The sequence below is a fragment of the Carcharodon carcharias genome, chromosome 22 (genome assembly GCF_017639515.1).
Source record: "Carcharodon carcharias isolate sCarCar2 chromosome 22, sCarCar2.pri, whole genome shotgun sequence".
Taxonomy (NCBI): domain Eukaryota; kingdom Metazoa; phylum Chordata; class Chondrichthyes; order Lamniformes; family Lamnidae; genus Carcharodon; species Carcharodon carcharias.
The window spans coordinates 57632667-57658458 of NC_054488.1; the positions used below are offsets into that span (position 1 = coordinate 57632667).

Consider the following 25792-nt stretch of genomic DNA (forward strand, 5'->3'; position numbering starts at 1 on the left):
ACCTGCCAATACTCACTTGACAGCAGTTCCTAAACTGGTGATTTCTACCATCTAAAAGAACAAGGGAAGCAGACACATGGAAACCTGCAAGTTCCCCTCCGGGTTGCACCATATCCTGACTTGGGAATGTATCTTTGTTGCTTCAGTGTCACTGTGTCAAAATTCTGGAACTCCTTCCTGAACAGCACTGTGGGTGTACCTTCACCAGACGTGACTGTAGCATTTCAAGAAGGAGGCTCACCACCAACTTCTGAAGTGCAATTCGAGATGAGTAATAAATGCCAGCACATCCATAGCCTGTGAATAAAAAAGGCACATTTTAAAAAGTGGTTCTCTGCATATTCCAGAGTAATTGTAGGACCTAATCTTAGAGCATTCCTTTAGAAGTATGAGGCAATACACTTGGGTGCAAAGAACGTGGAGAGACAGTATAAAATAAAGGATACTATTCTAAATGGTGTGCAGGAGCAGAGAGACCTGTGAGTATATGTATGAAAGTTATTAAAGGTGGCAGGACAGGTAGAGAGAGTTTTTTTTTCTAAAGCATACAGTATTCTAGGCTTCATTGATAGCGGCATAGAATACAAGAGTAGGGAGGTCATCGTGAACTTATATAAGACACTGGTTAGACCTCAGTTGGACTATTGTGTACAGTTCTGGGCGCCACATTATAAGAAGGATGTGAACGCATTAGAGAGAGTGCAGAAGACGTTTGTGGGAATGGTTCCAGAGATGAGACACTTCAGTTATGAGGAAAGATTGGAGAAACTGGAGAGGAGAAGGCCAAGAGGAGACTTGACGGAAGTTCTCAAAATCAAGAGGGTTCTGGACTGAGTAGATAGGGAGAAACTGTAACCACTTGGAAACTGATCGAGAACCAGAGGGTACAGTTTCAAAGTTTCTTGCAAAAGCAAGGTGAAAAAAAAACTTTTTAATGCAGAGAGTATTTAGGGTTTGGAATGCACTGCCTGGAAGTGTGGTGGAGGCAGGTTCAATTGAGGCATTCGAGGGCATTGAGTGAGTATCTAAATAGAAACAGTGTGCGGGGTTATGGGGAAAAGGCAGGAGATTGGTACGAAGTTAAAATGCTCAGAGAGCCAATGCAGATATGATGGGCTGAGTGGCCACCTTCTGCACTGTAACAATTCTATGATTCTGTGAATTTTAGAAAGCAACAGCTACCGACATCTTCCGTTTCTTGTTCAGCACCCCCTTATATAAACAAGTAATAGGTCATTGGGATACTTTTAAACTATCTCCCAGTAGTGTGGGTAGGGTGAAGTAAAGTACATATTGAATTTATGATAACAGGAGCAATGTGTGGGTGTACTTAGTCATTTTTTTAAAGCTGCAGAATGTTAAGAAAATACAGCTGGTTGACCTACATAAAACCTTTTTGTGTGCTAAAACATGGTTCTTTTCTGCTCAAGATAACCCTGCACAAAAGAAACCCTGGAGAAACGAGGATTTCAAAAGAAAAGATAAAAGATAACAGCATGATGATGTTCATCAATATTGTACTCTAAGACGTCATGTAGCGAGCACATAGAATGTTGTGCAGGATGAAGTATTAATTTTTAAACAATACAATCAAATTAGAACAAGGCTGATTGGCAAAAATCCCTCTACAGTTTTCAGCTTACTACAAACAGAGATGGCTGTATTTTAGCCTTGGCTGTTTACACTTCACTGAAATTTCTTTTTTAAGAGCTTGGGGGCGTTTAATAAATGTGTGCTGTTCCCTAGACACAGATATGGTGGATGTCGCTCCAGGCTTGACTGCCACATTGGTTAATCATGAAGAATTTGTTTCACAGCAGCACTCTAGAGAAACATTTTTGTATTTTTGCAGTTGTTCTCAGTTTGACAGTGAATAAACCAAAAATACTTCTTCAGTGTCTTCCTCGTATTGAATAAACAGAATTGTACAATCAGGAAATTTCCTACTTTTCAAAAGACTTCATTTGGACCCTTGTGATTTCTTTCATGTCTCCAATTAGCCATTCTTAATTTCTTCTCTCCCTTTAGTGTCAGCTACATGCACACTTGTCCCAACAGAGTCACCTGTCATTTCTCATTTTGTTAAAAGTTCAGTTTTATCGATGGGTTTATTCCCCACAAGAAAGCCTTTCTTGATTCTCATTGTTACAGATTATTTCCTCAGGGACTTGCATTGGACTGGGGCTTTGATTTGTGTAAATTATCAAATGAAGGAATGTTGAAGACCCCTGGGGCTCCTGCACTCTGAGCTGGTCAATTCCTAATCATATCACATTATTCTCTTTCCATACACACCATGCTTCAAAGAGATTGTTGGACAAGCATTGCAGATGTCCAACCTTAGGTTGATCCAAATCTCTCTCCATGAATTCTTAAATGCTTTTTATCCAAGGCATTTACACCTCAAGGGAGAATAAGGTAGAGGGCAAAGGGATATAGAGGTACACATTCGCATCCTTAAAAGTAGCAACGCAAGTTTATAAAGTACATAAATGCAAACAAAGCACTATGGTTCATTTCTGGAGGCATAGAATTGAAAAGCTGGGAAATTATATTTCAGACTTGTATAGAATCTTGGCTAGACCACACAATGTATCATGTGCAGTTCTGATCTCCATGTTTACAAAGGAAGTAGAGGCAATGGAGATTTACAACATTAAAACCAGACCTGGGGTTAGAACGATTAGAAAGACACAACATGCTGAGGCTCTTTGCTTACAAAAGTTAAGGTTGAGGGGTGACCTATGAGAGGTGCTCAGAATTATGAAAGAGCTCTATAGGGTCGCTTCAAGAAGGGTTTCCACCTGTGTGGGAATCCACAGCTAGGGCCATAAAGATAAAATGGTCACTAATAAATCCGATAAAGCGTTCAGAATTTTTCTATTTACCTGGAGTGTGGTTGGAATATGGAACATTCTACTAAAAGGAGTAGTTGAGGCAAGAAGCATAGGTGCCTTTTAAGGAAAAGTTTGATGAGAGAGAAAGTAATAAAAAGGATATGCTGATGAGGGTTAAATGAAGTGCAGTGGGGGATGGCTCGCATGGAGTATAAACATTGACGTAGACTATTTGGACAGATTGGCCAGCTTTTATGGTGAAAATCCTTTGTCAAAGATAATCAGATGGCGAGAGAAGGGGTTGTTTGTGTCTCTTAAAATCAGATATGATTGTTCTGCTACTCTGATCATGCTCTTGATTCTGAAGGTGGTTGCCTCACAATTAGTGCATTTCCATTCCATTTGGAGTTTTGTGTTTCACACTGTTAAATCTCATTGAGGAGATGGCCAGATGTCTCTAGCCATTGCTAATACTATTTAAATGGCTATTATGGAGTTGATACAAATATACTGAGTTCATTTTTTTTTCCTTACTCCTTCCTCTTTCTCTCTCCATGGGGACAGAATTGTTACAGCACAGAAGGAGGCTGTTCGGCCCATTGTGTCTGCATTGGCTCTCTCCATGGTCCTTCATGTTACTCCTTTTCACATAACAATCCAATTCCCTCTTGAATGCCTCAGTTGAACCTGCCTCCACCATACTGAGGCAGTGTACTCCAGACCCTAACAGCTTGCTGCATGAAATAGTTTTTCCTCCATTTGCCATTGCTTCTTTTGCCAATTACCTTAAAGCTGTGTCCTCTTGCTATCAATCCTTCCACCAATGAAAACTGTTTACCCTATCTACATGCTTAATGTTTACAGCATCAATCTCTCCTGAAGCTAGAGTTGATTAGAAGTGGAAGATCTCATAGTGCAAGTTGGTATTCTTGAAGATTGATATCATTGATATTTTGGGTATGGAAAGAGGAGTTTGGTTTTTATCGCTATTATGTATGTTTCTTTTGTTCTTTCCATGTGTAATCCCGCTAAGCTCATCCAGCACATCATAGATTCACCCTGAGGCTCTCCTGGTTTGATGGGCTCAATTGCACACAGCATGCTGGCACCTGAGGTGTCAGGGAGCTCAAAAAATTGTAATGTTAATTCATTAATTGGTCAGGACACATCTAAAAAAACCCAAGATACTCCAAAGCAGTGGATGACTGATATTAGGTTACGGCATATGAGTCAGGCACCTGAAGGCCAAAACAAGCAAAGTCAGCAAGGACAGTGTTAGATGGGAAGTAAAGCATAAAGGGTTTTGTCTAAGGCACAAACTTCTCCAGATTTGTTTGTTTCCATAAGGTTAGTATATTTGGAATCGACAGCCTGACACTGCCATATTTGCAGTATTAAAATTGAGCTCTGATTTATTAACCTGCTAATACTTTATGTTTGTGGTTCATTGAATTTTTGATGTACAGTTTAGACTGTAAAGTTTTGATGGTTTGTGTTCTTGATGTCTCATCTCTTGAATCTACAATGTGTCAGCTTGATCATTAATAGCTCTTGACTTGCATTGCAAGACATTACCCTACCTTAATTAATGGAGAAGATTATAAGTGTAACAAATTCTTGGTTACATGCTGCCACACTGCATTGAGGCAACTTCACAACTCTATTCAGTATGACAGCAAATATTTGAAACAGTATTGTTTGTGCAGTGGCTTTTAATTTTTTTAATGTTAGAAACAGTGCCACAGTAAATTAGGATGACTAGCAAAGTAAATAATTCTTGAGTGTTTAAAATCAAACTATTGGCCTCACTTTGTTTTATTTTTTGTGCAAATTGCATTTGTCTGTTGATAAAATATGCAGTTACCCGCATGCAGATAAGTTGAGACATTTTTCAATTTGAACAAGTTAGACCTTTTAATAAGCTGTCAAAATATAAATAGGATTTCTCATTTTGTGGAGAGTTCTTATTTATCAGAACCCAAAATGAAAAACTGATAGCAATGAAGCTGGACTTAATAATAATCATCATCATCTCTGTGTTTTCCCTTCAGACCCCAACTCCTGCTTCATCTTGCACTTTATCCTCCTCAACAGGCAATCGAACTCCCATCTAACACTGTCCTTTTTGACTTTGCTTGTTTTGGCCTTCAGGTGCCTGACTCATGTGCCGTAACCTAATATCAGTCATCCACTGCTTTGGAGTATCTTGGGTTTTTTTTAGATGTGTCCTGACCAATTAATGAATTAACATTACCATTTTCTGAGCTCACTGATGGCTCAGGTGCCAGCATGCTGTGTGCAATTGAGCCCATCAAACCAGGAGAGCCCCAGGTTGAATCTATGATGTGTTGGATGAGTTTAGCCAGTTAAGGCAGTGCTACGTGCATAGAAATGTTGTGCATCATTCCTATCTTAAGGAAATAATCTACCATATTTTTTAAATGATTTCTAAATAGATTGGGGGGGGGGGGGGGGGGGGGGGCTGCTTAGGTGGGGTTGTGGTAATGCAATTCTGTCCTAGACTTACTGTTGTGCTAGCATTCACCATTTTTGAAAACGTTTGAGCACCTCCATAGACTTTGTTAATGACCCCTTGAGCTGCTTGCCAGAAACAACACTGAGCTCTGAATTAGAACTGTTCTCCTTCCCAAATACTTGTCAGTTAAAGCTGTAAAAATTGATAACCAGAACAGATATGAGTATGCAGGTTACCTTTGGTAGTTGAGAGCCAGTAGCTCTGGAGAGTTGACTCACTGAACGAATGATCTTACATTCAAATAGTACCTTTCATATTCTTCACTGCTAATGAATTATTTTTGAAATATATTTATAGTTTTTCTAGGGAAATGAGGCAGATAATTTGCACATCATTCGCTCCTGTAGATGGTGCTTGATTTGGAAGTACTTGAGGGATCCATTGAGTGTGATGGGATTTGTCCATCAATTGCTGAAAGGACAAAATCTCACCCTTCTGCCAGGCTCTGAGTCGCTGGTGTCATCAAACTGTACAGTCCTCTGGTCAGACCATATCTCGAGTGTTGTGGTCGGGTCGTAAGATAGACACTTACACATCGGAGGCAATGCAATGAAGAACCACAAGACTGATCTCTAGTGTTAGAGGTTTGAATATAAGGTAAGACGAGAGAATCTTTGGTTATACACCATGGAAAAGAGTTAGCTGATAGTATCTTAGATTACATAGCATCATCCAAGTGTTATGGAAAAGATAATTATGGAAAGTATTGCCTTCTGTTCAATCCCACCAGCCTGAACCTCCATGAATTTCTGACTTTTGTCAATAGTCCTATAGCCATGCCAAAAGATTTACCCCCAATAAGAAGACAGTCTATGTTTGTGAAGAGCAATACTTTTCAAAGCTGTCTCATTTTCTGATGATGCCAGTTTAAACTTTAGCAAAACAGTGGAGTGATTACTATGCCTTCAGCTGCCTGGGTCCTAGCCGTGGGAATTACCTTCCCCCAACCTCTTTGCCTCTCTCTCCTCTGAAGATGCTCTTTATGTTACAACCCACCTCCAGGTGAGGTTCCCCAAACTTGTTGATCCAGGTGAGACCCCTCAATTTGTCACCGTCTGGCTGGGACACCCTCAAATTGCTATGTCCCAGGTGAGGAGGGATGAATTGCCCCCGCACCCCCCCCAGCTTCTGTTGGTGGCAACAAGATTTAATCTAAAAAGGATCCCTTCGCAGATACCTTTTTTCTCAGACCCATTCATTCTGGTTTTGAAGGAGCCAATCTGACCAGACTTTTTTGAGTTAAAGGTAAGAGTAAGTTTATTAACTACTAAAGGCAAGAAAGGGTAAAACATACATTTACATCATACAGGTTAAAAGTAAGAATTTAGCTTGAAGTAAGTGAATATATGTTTTTAAAAAGTGGCATACGGAGCAGTTGTTGACTCATGGGGGAGTAGGTGATTGAGCATTGCGATCCGAGGTTCCAGTAAAATTGACTCTGTCAGGCAAATAGTCAGTTTCGAGATTCAGTTGAGTTGAATTCAGTGGAGGGAGAGAGATTGGGATACCTGCAAAATGGTGATTTGCAGGGGTACTGTGTGTGGTTGTTGCTTCTGAGTCAAACTTTCAGCACTTGCTCTCTCTTAGAACACCCTCCAACAGACAGACAGCCGGGGCAGCTCTTCAACTCATTTTTAACATCTTTGTATATTCCAAGTGAGAAGCGAATTCATAAATCTGTCTGGGCATTGCTCACAGGATTTCTTGAGATGATGCCCATCTCCCATTATGTCCCATTGTCTCTACCTGGGGAAGCATTTAGTTTCTGGATGTCTTTAGCAGTAGCCTGTGTGGCAACAGGGGTTCCTATATGTCTTGGGGAGTCAGCCTGCAGCATTCCAGCCAGTAGCTTGTGTGTATTTTAAAAACTCCAATATTTCCGGATGCATTTCAGTGTTTTTCCTTCATTATCATGACACTTAACACCTACCCCTGTGAACAAATCAACTGTATTAAGATTTGCTTCAGCACTTAAAATCAGGCTTTGTTTGATAACACTGCTGTGAAGCTACTGTTGACATTTAATTATGTTAAAGGTGCTCAATAAATGCAAGTTGTTGCTGTATATACAGTGTTATGTTTCTATCCCTTATGCCTTTGATTACTGGGAAGCCAAGCAGGCAGCAAAGCAAAATGCAACACATCAGTGATTGGTTGACTGAGCTAATTTTGTGAATTTTCTTTTGCAAACTGTCAAGAATGAAGCCAACACTATTCAATCATGTTTGGCTTGGTTTGAATTTATGCCCAGGGATTAACTGAATATCACTAAAAAGCACCAGTGGATTCACATTAAAAAATCCAGGTGAAAATCAAAGCTCGTAATGCTGGATCCCATTAGGGTGGAAAAGTATAGTTGGTCAGAGAATAAATCAGGCAGCAGTGATCACCCAGTGCTAACTTTGGGGTTTTAAGAACCTGTGGGTTGGAGGAGGTAAGGAAGACTGAAGAAGGTAAGGATAATGAGCATGAAAGAAAACATCCGAAGGAAAATTTCCTCAGTTTACTACAAAATTGTGAACATTTTCATTATGATTTTATTATATGTAGTGCTCAGAAGAAATTTTTATCACCTGCTTTCATAACATTAACTTGACACTGTGCCACAAAAAGCTTGGATGTGAGTTTGTGGCCCAAGTTTCCTGTAACCAATGCTCCCCGCCACCCCAATTAATTTCTAATTTTAGCTAGAAGGACGAAAAACAGGAGGGGTATGTTGCCTGGGATGTGATCACAAACCAGTTACCGTACATTTCTAAAAGTCAGGGGCAGGTATTCTAATAATCTTGATCCACAAAATATATTTGGTACTGGCAGACACACACAAGAAAGAAAGTAATGAAACTCTCCGCTGTCTATCCAGGATCTCAAATACTTTCCAGCAACAGTGCTGATTGGGGATTAAGAATGGCAACGCTGGCTGTATCCCAGTTTTCTCCTCTGTTCCCCAACCCAAGGAAACTGAGCAAATTGCAGCACCAACAGTTGAGGTCAGCTCTGTGTAGATTGGTGATTGAATCTGAAACCTCTCTTCTTTGTGGTCTTAGTATGAACCTGGGTGGTGTATTTGCTCACAAAAACATTAGGAAAATGTTTTCCATTTTACCATGTATACAAATCTAACTGAAGCTGTTCCTCACTACCATCCTGTTCGCAAAGCAATTTCAGTGGAAAAATATTTGAATTCAGTCTTTAGTGTGGCTCTATTCTTGTCATCCAGTTAGTTCTTGTTGCATCAGAAACCTGTGGCTCCTTTTTAACCCTGTCAACCTTACATAGTCACATTCAGTGAGTTGTCTTGATTTGTTCATCAGCAATGAGATTGAGGTTTTCGTGGTTTATCTACTCTGTTAGAAACCTACGTCCTAATTTAGTTGGTAACTGAACTTCCTTAAGCCTTGATAAGTCAAGTGGTTAACTTTTAAAGAGAATGACTGTACATTATTAGTGATGTCCTTGGTTTTTTAGATATTTTCATATTTGTGGAAAATGTCAAGAATGACCTTTTCATACCAGCCTGAAAGGTTTGTTGCTGAACAGTTCATTGTGGCTGCCATTGTTATCACCAACTTGCAGCTGGTATAGGGAAACTCACTAATGCTATTTTATATCATCATTTCCCATAAGACTGTTGCCATCTTTCTTGCCCTTCCCTTCTTCCCGAGTTAACTCGGGTGGTTACACTTGATTTGAACATAAACATACCTACATCTCCTTACATATGACCTCAATGTAAATGCTCGTGTAAGTAGACAAATACATTAGTATGCGTTTAGAGTGAAAGTTGAGATTCCTTTGATTTTCATTTTTGCTACATTTCTATGGCATTGTTATTCACTGAGGATTTTGCCTGTACTGCTTGGATCCTTTTGTTTCTTTTTGTGATCTGTTGCTTCCTCTGCTCTCTCCCCAACACACTCTCAACTCCAGTTTTTTTGTTGTTCCTAAGTCCACTAATGTGGCAAATTGAACATAATTCTGGGCAGGCTGTTTTCCATAACCATTCCAGGGGTCCATGTAAGTAAATTTTACTTCAATCAACAGCATTTAATACAGCTAAAGCTCAGCTGTCCAAAATATGTGCGTGATTAATACCTTGTATAGCTGTGTAAATTAAACCCGAATCAATAAACAAGATAATCAGCATTAGTATTGCAACACACAGTCTGTGAAAAACATTCGACTAAGATGAATGAACAGCTGCTTTAGACGGGTTAAGTTCAGTCAGCTAGATTCCTACCCATTCATGTTTATTAGGCAGAAAATCTAACCCAGTAAATTTATGAAAGTTGTGCTTTTGAAGGATGCATTGATGATTTTACTAGACTTTGGCTCTGAATCTATCTCATGATATTTCCCTGGTTCCTGTAAAGGATGAAGTTTTGCACTTTCCTTTTTGGTCGTCTGGCTTGCAATGACATGGCACCCTTTCACTATCTCAGGATATCCCAAAGCACTTCACAGCCAATAAGGTACTCTTGAAATGTTGTTAATGTTGTAATTTCAAGAAGTTCACCAGCCAATATACACTGCAAGGTCCCGTGGACAATGAGATAAACTGTCAGCTAACTTATTTTTGGTGATAATTGAAAAGTAAACCTTGATCAGGATTCGAAGAGCGCTGCTTTGATCTTCGAAAACTGCCAAGGGTGCTTTTATGCCCATCTCCGAGGTCGGATGGAGCCTCGGTTTAACATGTCACCTGAAAGACAGTACCTCCAACATTGTACATCCTCAGTATTGCAATTTCGTGTTGACCTAGTGTGACTTGAACCCATAATTTTCTGACTCCGAGACTAACACTGAGCTAAAGCTGATGCTTGTAAATGCAGCTGAGGATGAGACTCCAATGCTGAATATGTTCCGCGAGCGATAAAACTAACATGTCCAAGGGTACTGACATTGATTCTGACTAGGATAACATGATTGTCCAATCTTCTTTTTAGTCATGGGGGATGGAGCCAGAAATCAAGCTGAAATATTACTTTGTCTTATATAAACCTACTGTTGGACTGTGTTTTTCTTTTTCAGGAGCATTTTATAAGTATATTATTTGATTTTCTTTCCCCTCAAGAACATACGAACCAAGAGCAGGAGCAGGCCATTCAGCCCCTTGAGCTTGCCCTGTCATTCAATAAGATCATGCTAATCTGATTGTAACCTTAAATCCACATCCTGCCTACCCCGATAACCTATCATCACCTTGCTTACCAAGAATTTATCCACCTCTGCCTTAAAAATATTCCAAGACTCTGCTTCCACTGCCTTTTAGAAAGAGAGTCCCAAAGACTCTCGACTCTCAGAGAAAAAAGTTCGCTTCAACTCCATTTTAAATGAGCGACCCCTTATTTTTAAAGAATGACCCCCTAGTTCTAGACACTCCACAAGAGGAAATATCCTCTCCACATCCACCATGTCAAGTCCCCTCAGGATCTTATGTTTCAGTCAAGCCTCCTCTTACTCTTCTAAACTCCAGCGGATACAAACCTAGCCTGCCTAACCTTCCCTCACAAGACAACCCATCCAATCCAGATATTAGTCTGGTAAACCTTCTCGGATCTGCTTCCAATGCATTTACATCCTGCCTTAAATAAGGTGACCAATACTGTATACAGTACTCCAGATGTGGTCTTACTAGTGTTCCGTATAACTGAAGCATAACCTCCCTACTTTTCTATTCAATTCCCCTCACAATAAAAGATAACATTCTATCAGCTTTCCTAATTACTTGCTGCACCTGCCTTTTTGTGACTCATACACTAAAACGCCCAGATCCCTCTGCATCTCCAGGCTCTGCAATCTCTCACCATTTAATATGCCTCTTTTATTTTTCCTGCCAAAATGGACAATTTCATATTTTCCCACGTTATACTCCATTTGCCAGATCTTTGCCCACTCACTTAATCTGCCTACATCTTTTTGTAGCCTCGTTATGTCTTCTTCACCACTTACTTTCCTACCTATCTTTGTATCATCAGCAAATTTGGCAACTGTTCCATCCATCCCTTCATAAAAGTCATTTTATATAAATTATAAACAGTTGAGGTCCAGCGTTGATCCCTATGGCACACCACTCTTTTACATCTTGTCAACCTGAAAAAGACCCATTTATACATACCCTGCTTCCTGTTGGCCAGCCAATCTTCTATCCATGCGAGTATGTTATCCCCTATACCATGAACTTTAATTTTCTACAATAACCATTGATGTGACACTTAATCAAATACCTTCTGGAAATCTAAGTACAGTACATCCACCGAGTCCCCCTTATGCACAGCACATTACTTCCTCAAAGAACTTCAATAAGTTGATTAAACATGATTTCCCTTTCACAAAACCATGTTGACTCTTACTGGTTACCTTGGACTTATCCAAGTGCCCTGATAGTTTCTTTAATAATAGCTCCTAACATTTTCCCTATGACAGATATTAAGTTAACTGGCCTGTAGTTTCCTGCTTTGTCTCCCTTCCTTTTTGAATAATGGAGTTACATTTGCTATCTTCTAATCTAATGGGACCTTCCCTCAATCTAGGGAGTTTCGTAAAATTTAAACCAACGCATCAACTATCTTACTAGCCACTTCTTTTAAGACCCTAGCTTGAGGTCCATCAGGACCCAGGCACTTGTCAGCCGGCAGCTGACAATTTACTCGGTACCATTTCTCTGGCAATTGAAATTTTCCTGAGTTCGTCCCTCCCTTCAATTTCTTGATTTGTAGCTGCTTTTGGAATGTTACTTGTATCCTCAATAGTGAAGACTGATGTAAAATACCTGTTCAATTCATCTGCCATTTCCTGGTTTTCCATTATCAGTTCTCCAGACTCACTTTTTCTATAGGACCAATGCTCACTTGGTTAACTAGTTTATTTTTTAAGTAGTTATAGACACTCTTACTATCTGTTTCTATATTTTTGGCTTGCTTTCTCTCGTACTCTAATTTTTCCCTCCTTATTAATCTTTTAGCCATCCTTTGCTGTTCCTTATATTCTGTCCAACCTTCTGGCCTTCCACCTACCTTTGCACGATTATATACTTATTCTTTAAGTTTGATACCATCTTTAGCCCTTCTAGTTAACCGTGGATGGTGTATCTGTCCCTTGGACTTTTTCTTACTTGTTGGAATGCGTTTATTCTGTTTATTCTGAAACATCCCCTTAAATAATTGACACTGCATCTCTATTGACCTATCCCTTAACTTAATTTGCCAATTCACTTTAGCCAGCCCTATTTTCATGCCCTCATAATAGCCCTTATTTAAGTTTAAAAACATAACCTTGGACCCATCCCCCTCTCCCTCAAACTGAATGTAAAAGTCAATCATATTGTGGGCACTGCTACCTAAGGTGTCTTCACTGTCATCATTAATTAATCCCACCTCGTTACACAGTACTAGATCTAGTATAGCCTGCTTTCTAGTTGGGTAACCTCTAATCTCATCTGATGATTTACTGTTAGATTTGTACTCTGTATCCCTTCCTGTCACTGTCTTTCATTTGCCATAATACCTTTTCTCTTTTGCCTTGTCTCTATTCTTTGATTTACCACATCTTCCCAAATTTCTCCCTGTGCTCCCACTATTTAGTTTGAAACCCTCTACTTCGCTAGTTATGTGGCTTGCAAGAACACTAGTTCCAGCGTGGTTCAGGTGTAGACCTCCCAACACCTATGACCACTACATTCCTTGTTACTCTGCCCACTTGAATGGCTTCCTGTACCATGGTGCCATGGCCAGTTAGCTCATCCACCCTGCAGCGCCCACTCTCATCCAAACAAGCTGAAAAAAACCTCAAACCTGTTGGATAATTGCAAGGGCCAAGGCTCCTCCACTCCTGCCCTCTGGGTCTTCATACCTGCCTTACTTGTAGTCACACCCTCCTGTCCCTGACCAAATCTGAAGACTCTACCCTCAGAGGTGTGACTGCCTCTTGGAATAAAGTGTCCAGGTAAATTTCCCCCTCTGAGATGCTGCAGTGTCTGCAGCTCGGCCTCCAGCTCAGTAACTTGGAGCCGCAGTTCCTGTAGCCACAAACACTACTGCAGATGTGTTTGCCCTGGATCACACCGGTATCCAGAAGCTTCCACATCCTGCAATTGCACCTGCCCTGCCATTTCCAATATGTGTTAATTAATTGATTGACTGCTAATTAATTAATTATAATTAATAAAGCTTACATTTTGTAATACTGATGAAACAATACTATACTTACAATATTGATAAAGCTATAATACCAGTTACTGGTTTACCTGTTCCTTTTGCTGCACCAAAGTGGGAATCAAATACTGAAGGCTGAATGAGTACAAGAAAAAAAAAAGTACCACCTTCCCGCCTTTCACCGAACTCCCCACTCAGCACACTCTATTTCTTGGAGTAAGCCTTTCCTAAAGCGCCTCTTTCCTCCATGCACCAAGCTCCCACTTTGAACTGATATTGAACCAATCTCGATCTTTGTTTTTTTTCAAATTTGATCATAAAGTTTGTATGATATGATAAGACGACAATTGTTTCCCTCTTGAGTCACCCTGAGAATGTGATGGTGGGCTTTCTCCCGTGAACAGCAATGCCTTTGTGCTGGTGGTGTCCCCGCAATGGTTTTGGGATAAGGAAGGAATAGCAGCGTATATCCATCAGAACAGTGTGTGGCTTGGAAGTTATGGAGCTCTCATGAAATTGCGCTACTTGTCCTTCACACCAGTAGAGGTCATAGGTCTTGGAGCTACTATCAAAGTAAGTTTGGTGATTTGCTACAATACATCCTGTAGTTACACTGCAACTACAGTATCCTATTGGGGAAGTGGGAGGTGGAATTCAACATCAGAGATGTTGATCAACTAGACTGCTTTTTCCTGGATATTTTTGAATGTCTGTCTTGGTTTAATATTGCACCCTCCAGAGATGAGTATTCCATGATTTGAACCATTTAATATGTTAATGCCATTTTCTTGTCTATTTGATTGATCTAATTTTTTTTCATCCGAGGTCTGGGTGATGCTACATGATTGAAAGCTCTGACAACCTGCTCAGGCTCCCCTTCAGTGCTAGTCAGTAGGGGCCAACCTCCGTATGACTCTTCAGCTTTCCTTGTTGCTCCTTCCCTCTTTATAACATGTGCACAGCGTAGATGGTGCCAGGCCTCTGCTTAAAATCCCAGCATCGAGACAGTTGATAACAGAGTCTGTTAGGAATTGATTGTCCATTGCTTCACTTTGGAGTGTTGTGTGTTGGTGTTCCAACATATTGCACCAACTTTCTCTTGGTTAAACTTCAGAGTTTGGATTTCTTAATCTTTAAAAGGTGATTTTTTTGAAGCTCAGAAAAATTTTCAACCCTGGCACCTTATCTGTCACCTTACTACTAAAATTAGTATAAAAAAAAGCTTCAATATTCATGATTTTTAAAATGTATTGGAGTACTCTGGCTCTGCAGTAATTGAAAACTTTTCCCTTGAGTTAAAACTGTTGTAGGTATTTGTGGATGGTAAAAGACTTTCAATCATGTTGATTGAATGAGACATTATTTATATATGGCTTCAGGCACATGTCAAAACCATGGACAGTTTTTGATTTCTATAAAGACATTGATGGGGAATAGTATAAAATACATATATTCTTTTCACAGCTCCCTCTTTATTAACCCTCGCCTGCAGATGTTCCAATGGTGTTAGTTGTTCACTGTATAGTAATTAAGCATTTGTATTCAGGTGGTGGGCATTAACTGGAGATCCACTTGCGCTTCAAAAATAAGTGCAAATTGAACTGTGTGTTTGGATTAGGGTGTTTGCAATGTGTGTCTCTGAAAATAAAAGTTTGTAAGTGTGGAAAGATTAGGCTTCAGTTCCATTCTTCATCACCTGGCTTTCTGAAATAGAATAAAAGCAAAATATTGCAGATGCTGGAAATCTGAAACAAAAACAAAATTGCTGGAAAAACTCAGCAGGTCTGACAGCATCTGTGGAGAGAAAGACAGTTAATATTTCGAGTCCGTATGACTCTTCTTCAGAACTGAGAAGTAGAAATGTGGTGAAATATATACTGTTTAGGGGGGATGGGACAGGTGAAGCTGGATAGAAGGCCAGTGATAGGTGGAGGCAAAGGAGAGATTGCAAAAGATGTCATAAACAAAACGTTGAAGGGGTGTTGATGGTGGTGATACTGGCTGAAGGAGGTGCTAATGGTGACATTGAGTAGAAAGCAGGATGAACAAGTGACAGATGGCCCTGGTGGGGGGAGGGGACGGTGTTGGGGGGTAAAAAGATCAAAATAGGCTAAAAGGTGGGGATAAAACAATGAATGGAAATAAATTTTTAAAAATAACAATAGAAATGGGTGGGGGAAAAAAAATATATATATAAATAAATTAAAGCGTAAACATTGAAAAAAGTGGATCAAAAAGGAATGTGGATGGAGGAGAGCTCATGATCTGAAGTTGTTGAACTCAATGTTAAGTACGGAAGGCTATAAATCTAATCGGAAGATGAGGTGCTGTTTCTCCAGTTTGCGTTGGGCTTCACTGGAACATAGAGATAAAAACAAAAAAACTGTGGATGCTGGAAATCCAAAACAAAAGCAGAATTACCTGGAAAAACTCAGCAGGTCTGGCAGCATCGGCGGAGAAGAAATGAGTTGACGTTTCGAGTCCTCATGACCCTTCGACAGAACTGGGGGGGGCGGGGGGGGGGGAATTGAGGGAATGGGATGGAGTCCTTACAGGAAGTGGGGTGTGAGGAGTTGTAGTCTAGGTAGCTGTGGGAGTCAGCAGACTTGTAATGAATATTGGTGGACAGTCTATCACCAGAAATTGAGACAGAGAGGTCAAGGAAGGGAAGTGTCAGTGATGGACCTTGTGAAATTGATGGAGGGGTGGAAATTGGAAGCAAAATTAATAATTTTTCCAGGTCCAGACAAGAGCATGAAGCAGCATCGAAATAGTCATTGATATACCGGAGAAAGAGTTGTGGGAGGGGGCCTGTGTAGGACTGGAACAAGGAATGTTCCACAGACCACATAAAGAGACAGGCATAACCCAACCCCATCCCCACTGGGGCCATCTGTTACTTACTCATCCTGTTTTCTGCTCTTAATGTCACCATTAGCACCTCCTTCAGCCAGTATCACCACCATCAACACCCCTTCAAACTTTTGTTTATATCTTTGCCAATCTCTCCTTTGCCTCCACCCATCACTGGCCTTCTATCCAGCTTCACCTGTCCCACTCCCCTTAAACAGCATATATTTCACCACATTTCTACTTCTCTTTAGTTCTGTAGACGAATCATACAGGCTGTATGTTAACTCTGCCTTTCTCTCCACAGATGCTGTCAGACTTGCTGAGTTTTTCCAGCAATTTTTGTTTTTGTTTCTGAAAGAGAACCTTAGTAGACCTTCAGTAGTTTGTACTGAGCATACAGAGTGGATACCAGCAGGCTACCAACTCTGGAGTTATTGCAGTTGAGCTTAATCTCATCCTTAATTGATGTCCACATGTGCATGTTCCATCAAAAGTCATTAGTGAACATCGTAGAATCATATAGCACAGAAGGAGGCCATTCAGTTCATTGGGCCTGTGGCATCTCATTGAAAAGCTATCCAGTTAGTCCCATTCCCCTGTTCCTTCCCCAAACCCTGCAAATTTCATGTTTTCAAGTGCATATCCAATTTCCTTTTGAAAGTTACTATTAAGTCTGCTTCTACCAGCCTTTCAGGCATACCAGATCATCATAATTTCCTGCAGGAAAAACACAAGTCTCCTCATTTCCTTTTCTGGCTTTTTTGAAATAATCTTAAATTGAAGTTTAGTTTAAAAGAACAAGTTGTTTGTGCAGCTCACCAACTTTGTATCTATTACAGTTCTTTTACTTAAACATGATGATTATTTCCTGTTCCCTTTCAGTCACTTTATCTTATATGCTGGTGTACCATAAACCTTCTAAAGCCAGACCGATAACTTATTTTTCACCAATAATTCCACAAAATTGTCTTAAAGATGTTCCAGAACAATCTGTTTTGCTTTCTGTACCTCTTCCAGTTGCCATGCAATAGCTGGGATTGGGAATTTTAGTATAGGTGAAATTGCAGGCACAAATCTGTCATGTTACTAATTGATGCTTGAACGTATTGAGGCACCATGCTACTAAGCATTAATTAAATGCTCACTATAAAGCTTTCAACACATGCTTGCCCACCTCACCCCCACACAAACTACTTCATCAGCTCAAAGACTTAAAATTCTGTTTTTGAAATGCATCTACCAATAGCACATTTATAAATTTCCCATGTTTTGTTGTGTTAATAGACTTATTACACATCATTTGCCACTACTCAAACTCTGAACATGTTTTTGTAGAATTGACATGACTTTCAACAAATAGAGAACTGTGTTTGCACATTTGATGTGAAAACATTGAATATTTCGAATGTTGGTGCCTACAGTTTGTGTCAGCAAACTTCATCCCATCCTTTATTTTGGTATTTCAGAATACACCTGTGATGTGTATTGAGTCCCTTTTGTAGTCTGCTATATGTCACAGTATGCTTTTTCTGCATTTTGAAAATTTGAAGCATCTATATATTTTATACATGTGCTCTTCTATTAATGATTTCTGATCTGTATGAATGTGCAATAACATTGCATTTTACTTTCTGTATCTAGCTTGAAAATGCATTTCTCTTTATTCTGAGCTGTTGCAGGTAGGGTCCAGACCTCCTTATCATCACTCTCTAATTGCTCTTTCTCCAAGGAAATTCTGGGAAAGCTTCATTGATATCTGTCACGAGAACAACAGTCTCCATGGCATCACATTTGAGCAAATCAAGGCACAGCTGGAGGCACTGGAGTTGAAGAAGACATACGTCCTTAATCCTCTAGCCCCAGAATTCATCCCGAGAGCTCTCCGACTTCAGCAGCCAGCAAATTCTAACAAACAGCAACAGCAGCCATCCCCTCCTAAGGTATAGTGACAGTTATTTGGTAATTTCCTCCTCAGCGCAATCTCCTAATTTTGAACTTAAAAGCGTATTTTTTAAATTTCAACCTTATATTGATGCCTCTGGTATTTATAGGTGTATTTGAATTTCTCGTGACCCAGACTGATGCACTGTGCCACAAAGTAACAGTTCTGTTCACACACATGGTTTAGCAACTGAAGCCAGATCCTTCTATCCCCAGCCATCCAAGAGGAGACTTTGAAAGGAGATGAGATTCTTTCCCAGAGGCAGCAGAAAATGGAGGCCAAATCAGCCCAACCATCTCTTAATGACCAATTCAAAAGGAGTAGGGGAATTTTTGCTTAGTAAGCTTGGTAAAAGAATTATAGCTGTTTTATTTTTTCATAAAGCCCTACCTGAATATTTGATGTTATGTTGAAAGACTTACAAACCTTTCCACACACATTTTGCCTTTTCAGTAACTTGGCGATAAGGCACTCATCAGTTTGAAGCCCCTCTTTAAAGCTGTGAATTTTCTAAGTTTCAGTTGAAGTGCTCAGTAATGGCAGAAGGTAATGGCCCAGAATTTGCTATAACTGATCAGTAGAAATGTGAGATGAAAATAGCATGATGCACCCTTCAGGGTATCTGGGATCTGAGTGAACAGGCTAACCAATCAAATTTAAGGAATGTGAAATTAAGAGTACAAGGGCTGAGAAGGAAGTTTAAATTAGAGTTGTTCAACATCAATTCAATGTCAGATCAGATACAGAAAGAGGGGAAGAAAGGTTGGATTAAGAGAGAAAAATCTCACAACAACAATTAAAACCTGAAGGAATGAGATTCCACACTGATAATAGTTAATTTTCTGTGCCAGCGACATTGACAGTTAGTAATCAACACTCATCTTGTCATTAAAAGGGTATTTAAATTTGATTTGACTTAATTTTCTATGATGAGTTTAGTTCATACTCACATTGCAAATACAGCAACTTCATGCCGTTCAATGTATTTGAATGGCGAAGCAAACAGCACAATCATCATTTTCATAAAGCTAATGCCAGAGCAGTGCACTTTGTACAGCAACTTCTGGATTTCCATTTTAACTATGCGTCTGACCTCACCTGATGCTATGTGATTTAGCGCTGTTATCTTCTGTTATTTTGACAGCGAGCCCTGGGTAAAGATGTTGCAAGATGTAGATCATTGTTCATACCTTAGACTTACTTAATGGTTTTTTTGGCACCAATAATACTGAGTATTATTATTTAATGGTAATAGCAACATTGACTTTCATATAAAATGCTTAAAATGTGAACAATTAAACAGTATTTATTGCCCAGTTTAACTGGCTATAATGCTTTCTTTTAAAATATTCTAGTACTGTTTATGAATCCTGCCAGTTATTTGCAACTCATCAATCTACTTTTCCTCTTGTGTCCTGAGCTAGATAAGATTTTATTGACTAAGCTAGAATAGTGGAAGCTTTGGACCCTTTAGAATGGGTTTTAAATGTGGAAGAAGACACCCTGACGTGCAGTTAATACGTCTGGATTTGCTAATACTTCACCTCAGTCAGCTGAGAATTCACATGTTATTGGCTTTAAGTTGGACATCTTGTGATTGTTGAAGTGTGAGACTGAGAATTCAGTTGGTTTGATACAAATACAAAATCAGTCAAAGTAATATTCAGTTAAAGCTCATTTAAGCAGATTGTAAGTAAAATTTAAGATGGTGATCTCTTGGACTTCTGGCATTTTCTCTAGTTGACTTTCTGAGACTATAGCTTATACAGGGCAAATTTTATTTCATTTCCCACATCACAATAGTGACTATATTTCAAAAATACTTCAATGATTTTAAAGCTCTTTAGAAAGTCCTGAGGTAGTCACTGGACTAGTAATTCAGAGACCCAGGGTAATGCCCAGGGTTTGATTCCCACCAAGGCAGATAGTCAAATTTGAGTTCAATAAAACTCTGGAGTTAAAAGCTTAATGATGACTATGAAACCATTGTTGATTGTCGTAAAAACCCATCTGGTTCACTTTACCTGGTCTGGCCTACATGTGACTCCAGATCCACAACAATATTTTGTCTGCACTGGAGTGCAGCTTTGGGCTGCAGTAGAGTGCTTAAGTTGGAGTTTGGTGACTGAGGGAATTCGGTGAGGAGGAAACAAGGTGATCTTTTGAGTACCATGAGTACGGTTGGGTAAGTATTTACTACTTTTATCGCTTATGGTTTTTAAGATCTTATTTTGTGGTTCATCGTTTGTAAGGGCTTTATTCTGTAACAACGGGGAGCAGGGAAGGAGGGCTTTAGATTAATTGATATTTGATATTAAGTATCTTCCAAAAGGTTTAATTTAATTTAAAGGGGTAATTCATGGCAGGAGAACTTAAAGCCATGGTGTGCTCCTCCTGCTTAATGTGGGAAGCTGGGAACATTTCCAGTGCCTGGGGCCAGCATGTGTGCAGGATGTGTCTCCAGCTGCAGCTCTTGGAAGCCTGGGTTTCAGAGCTGGAGTGGTGGCTGGGGACACTGTGGAGCATCTGCGAGGTGGAGAGTATTGTGGATAGCACGTATAGAGAGGCGGTCACACTGCAGGCTAAGAGTCCACAGGCAGGAAGGGAATGAGTGACCACCAGGCAGAGCAAGAGGACTAGACAGGCAGTGCAGGAATCTCCTGTGGATATTCCCCTGCAAAACAGATATACCGCTTTGGATACTGTTGAGGGGAATGGCCTCTCAGGGGAAAGCAGCAACAGCCAAATACGTTGCATCACGGTTGGCTCTGCTGCATAGAGGAGGAATAAAAAGCGTGGGAATGCAATAGTTATAGGGGATTCAATTGCAAGGGGAATAGATAGGCATTTCTGTGGCCGCAAACGAGACCCCAGGATGGTATGTTGCTTCCCTAGTGCTAGGGTCAAGGATGTCTCAGAGTGGCTACAGGACATTCTGAAGTGGGAAGGTGAACAGCCAGTGATCGTGGTACACATTGGTACAAACGACATAAGTTTAAAAAAAGGGATGAGGTCCTAAAAGCAGAATATAGGGAGTTAGGAAGTAAGTTGAAAAGTAGGACCTCAAAGGTAGTGATCTCAGGATTACCACCAGTGCCACGTGCTAGTCAGAGTAGAAATAGCAGGATATATCAGATGAATACATGGCTGAAGAGATGATGTGAGGGGGAGGGTTTCAGATTCCTGGGACATTGGGACCGGTTCTGGGGGAGGTGGGACCAGTACAAACTGGACCGGTTACATCTGGGCAGGACCGGGACTGATGTCCTAGGGGGAATATTTGCTAGAGTGGTTGGGGAGGGTTTAAACTAAAATGGCAGGGGGTTGGGAACCTATGCAAGGAGTCAGAGGAGGGAGAATCAAGGACAAGAACAAAAGACAGAAAGGGGAATAAGAAAAGTGATAGGCAGAGAAATCAAGGGCAAGAATCAAATAGGGCCTCAGTGAAAAATAATGGGAACAGGAAAAGTAATGTTAAAAAGACAAGCCTTAAGGCTTTGTGCCTTAATGCGAGGAGCATTCGTATTAAAGTGAATGAATTAACCATGCAAATAGACATAAACTGTTAGATATAGTCGGGATTACGGAGACATGGCTGCATGGTGACCAGGGATGGGAACTGAACATCCCAGGGGTATTTAGTATTTATGAAAGACAGACAAAAAGGAAAAGGCCTTGGAGTTGCTTTGCTGGTTAAAGAGGAAATTAACGCAATAGTGAGGAAAGATATTAGCTCCAACGATGTGGAGCCTGTATAGGTAGAGGGCTGAGAAATACTGGAGGGCAAAAAATGTTAGTGGGGGTTGTATGTAGACCCCCAAACTGTAGTGGCGATGTTGGGAATGGCATTAAACAGGAAATTAGAGACGCATGCAATAAAGGAACATCTGTAATTATGGTTGACTTTAACCTGCATATAGGTTGGGCAAATCAAATTAGTAACAGTACTGTAGAGGAGGAATTCCTGGAGTGTATACGGGATCGTTTTCTGGACCAATACATTGAGGAACCAACTAGAGAACAAGCCACCCTAGACTGGGTATTGTGTAATGAGAAAGGAATAATTGGCAATCTAGTTGTGCGAGTCCCCTTGGGGATGAGCGACCATAATATGGAAGAATTCCTCATCAAGATGGAGAGTGACGTAGTTGATTCTGAGACTAGGGTCCTGAATCTCAATACAGGAAACTATGATGGTATGAGGTGCAAGTTGGCTATGATGGATTGGGAAACGTTACTTAAAGGGAGGATGGTGGATAGGCAATGGCAAACTTTCAAAGAGCGCATGGGTGAACTGCAACAATTGTTTATTCCTGTCTGGCACTTAAGTAGAAATGGAAAGGTGGCCAAACCATGGCTTATAAGGGAAATTAGACGTAGCATTAGATCCAAGGAAGAGGCATACAAATTGGCCAGAAAAAACAACAGACTTAAGGATTGGGAGCAGTTTAGAATTTATCAAAGGAGAACCAAGGGATTGATTAAGAAGGGGAAAATAGAGTACTAGAGTAAGCTTGCAGGGAACATAAAAACTGACTGTAAAAGTTTCTGTAGGTATGTGAAGAGAAAAAGATTGGTGAAGACAAATGTAGGTCCCTTACAGTCAGAAACAGGGGAATTTATAATGGAGAACAAAGAAATGGCTGACCAACTAAATACATACTTTGGTTCTGTCTTCACAAAGGAAGACACAAATAACACACCAGAAATGTTGGGGAACACAGGGTTTAGTGAGAGAGAGGAACTGAAAGAAATCAGTATTAGTTGGGAAATGGCGTTGGGGAAATTGATGGGATTGAAGGCCGATAATCTACATGCCAGAGTACTTAAGGAAGTGGCCTTAGAAATAGCAGATGCATTGGTGGCCATCTTCCGAGATTCTATAGACTCTGGAACACTTCCTACAGATTGGAGGGTAGCTAATGTAACCCCGCTATTTAAAAAGGGAGGTAGAGAGAAAACAGGGAATTATAAACCAGTCAGCCTGACATCGGTAGTGGGGAAAATTCTAGAGTCCATTATAAAAGCTTTAATAGCTGAGCACTTGGAAAACAGTGGCAGAATCAGACAGAGTCAGCATAGATTTACGAAAGGAAAATCATGCTTGACAAATCTACTGGAATTTTCAAGGATGTAACTAGTAGAGTTGATGAGGGGAAGCCAGAAGATGTGGTTTATTTGGACTTTCGGAAGGCTTTCGACAAAATCCCACATAACAGATTGGCGTGTAAAATTAAAGCGCATGGGATTGGGGGTAGTGTATTGAGGTGGATAGAAAACTGGTTGGCAGACAGGAAACAAAGAGTAGGAATAAACGGGCCTTTTTTCTGAATGGCTGGCAGTGACTAGTGGGGTACCGCAGGAATCGGTGCTGGGACCCAGCTATGCACAATATATATTAATGATTTAGATGAGGGAATCAAATTGAATGCCTCCAGATTTGCAGATGACACAAAGCTGGGTGGGAGGGTGAGCTGTGAGGAGGATGCAGAGATGCTTCAGTGTGATTTGGACAAGCTGAGTGAGTGGGCGAATGCATGGCAGATGCAGTATAATGTGGATAAATGTGAGGTTATCCACTTGGTACCAAAAACAGGAAGGCAGACTATTATCTGAATGGCAATAAATTGAGAGAGGGAAATGTGCAATGAGACCTGGGTGTCCTCATACACCAGTTGCTGAAGGTAAGCACAAAAGTGCAGCAGGCGGTAAAGAAGGCAAATGATATGTTGGCCTTCATAGCGAGAGCATTAGAGTACAGGAGCAGGGATATTTTTCTGCAATTGTACAGTGCCTTGGTGAGACCACACCTGGAATATTATGTGCCGTTTTGGTCTCCTTATCGGAGGAAGGATGTATTTACTATAGAGGGAGCAGCGAAGGTTTACCAGACTGATTCCTGGAATGGCGGCACTGACATATGAGGAGAGATTGAGTCAGTTAGGATAATATTCGCTGGAGTTCAGAAGAATGAGGGGGGATTTCATAGAAACCTATAAAATTCTAACAGGACTAGACAGGGTAGATGTAGGAAGGATGTTCCTGATGGTGGGGGAGTCCAGAACCAGGCGTCACACTGAGGATACGGGGCAGACCATTTAGGATTGGGACGAGGAGAAATTTCTTCACCGAGAGAGTGGTGAGCCTATGGAATTCGCTACCGCAGAAAGTAGTTGAAGCCAAAACATTGTACGTTTTCAAGGTATTAGATATAGCCCTTGGGGAGAAAGGGATCAAAGAATATGGGGAGAAAGCAGAAGCAGGCTGTTGAGTTGGATGATCAACCATGATCATAATGAATGGTGGAGCAGGCTTGAAGGGCCAAATGCCCTACTCCTGCTCCTATTTTCTATGTTTCTGTGTAATGCGGCTGGCTCTTAAATGCCATCTGAGCGAGCCACTCTGTTGTATCAAACTGCTACAAAGTCGAAAAGGAATGAAACCGGATGGACCACTGGCATCTTCCTAAGCACTGGAAACGACAACAGCAAACTCAGCCCTGTTGACCTTGCAAAGTCCCCCTTACGAACATATGGGGCTAGTGCCAAAATTGGGAGAGCTATCTTACACTAGTCAAGCAATAGCCTGACATAGTCATATACACAGAATCATATCTTGCAGATAATGTCCCAGACACCACAATCCCTGGGTATGTCCTGTCCCACCGGCAGGACCGACCCAGCAGAGGTGGTGGCACAGTGGTATACAGTCAGGAGGGAGTTGCCCTATGAGTCCTCAACATCAGCTCTGGACCCCATGAAGTCTGATGGCATCGGGTCAAACATCAAGCAAACCTCCTCCTGATTACCACATATTCCCCCACCACCTCAGCTGATGAATCTGTACTCCCCCATGATGAACACCACAGGGAGGAAACATTGAGGGCGGCAACAGTACAGATTGTACCCTGGGTGGGGGACTTCAGTGACCATCACCAAGAGTGGTTCGTAGCACCACTAATGACTGAGCTGGCTGAGGCCTAAAGGACATTGTTGCTAGACTGTCTGCAGCAGGTGGTGAGGGAACCAACAAGAAGGTAAAACATACGTGACCTCATCCTCACCAACCTGCCTGCCACAGATGCATCTGTCCGTGACAGTATCAGTAGGAGCGACCACCGCACTGTCCTTGTGGAGACGAAACCCCGTCTTCAAATTGAGGATATCCTCCATCGTGTTGTGTGGCATTACCACTATGCTAAATGGGATTGATTTTGAACAGGTGTGGCAGCTTGAGATTGGGCATCCATGAGACACTGTAGGCCATGAGCAGCAGCAGAATTGTACTCAACCACTATCTGTAACCTCATGACCCAACATATCCCCCAATCTACCATTACCACCAAGTTGGGAGATCAACCCTGGTTCCACGAAGAGTGCAGGAGGACATACCAGGAGCAGCACCAGGCGTACCTAAAAATGAGGTGTCAACCTGGCAAAGCTACAACACAGGACTACTGGTGTACCAAACA

At 40.9% G+C, this 25792-nt stretch overlaps 1 protein-coding gene across 4 annotated transcripts in view; it reads left to right on the plus strand.

The window, feature by feature from the left end:
- Positions 1 to 25792, plus strand: part of helz (helicase with zinc finger) — a 253424-nt gene that overhangs the window by 148344 nt on the left and 79288 nt on the right. For all 4 annotated transcript variants that reach the window (XM_041216945.1, XM_041216948.1, XM_041216949.1 and 1 more), the window contains exon 22: positions 18109 to 18319. In XM_041216945.1, coding sequence (XP_041072879.1) covers positions 18109 to 18319 — 211 coding nt within the window. The remainder of the gene's footprint in view (positions 1 to 18108; positions 18320 to 25792) is intronic.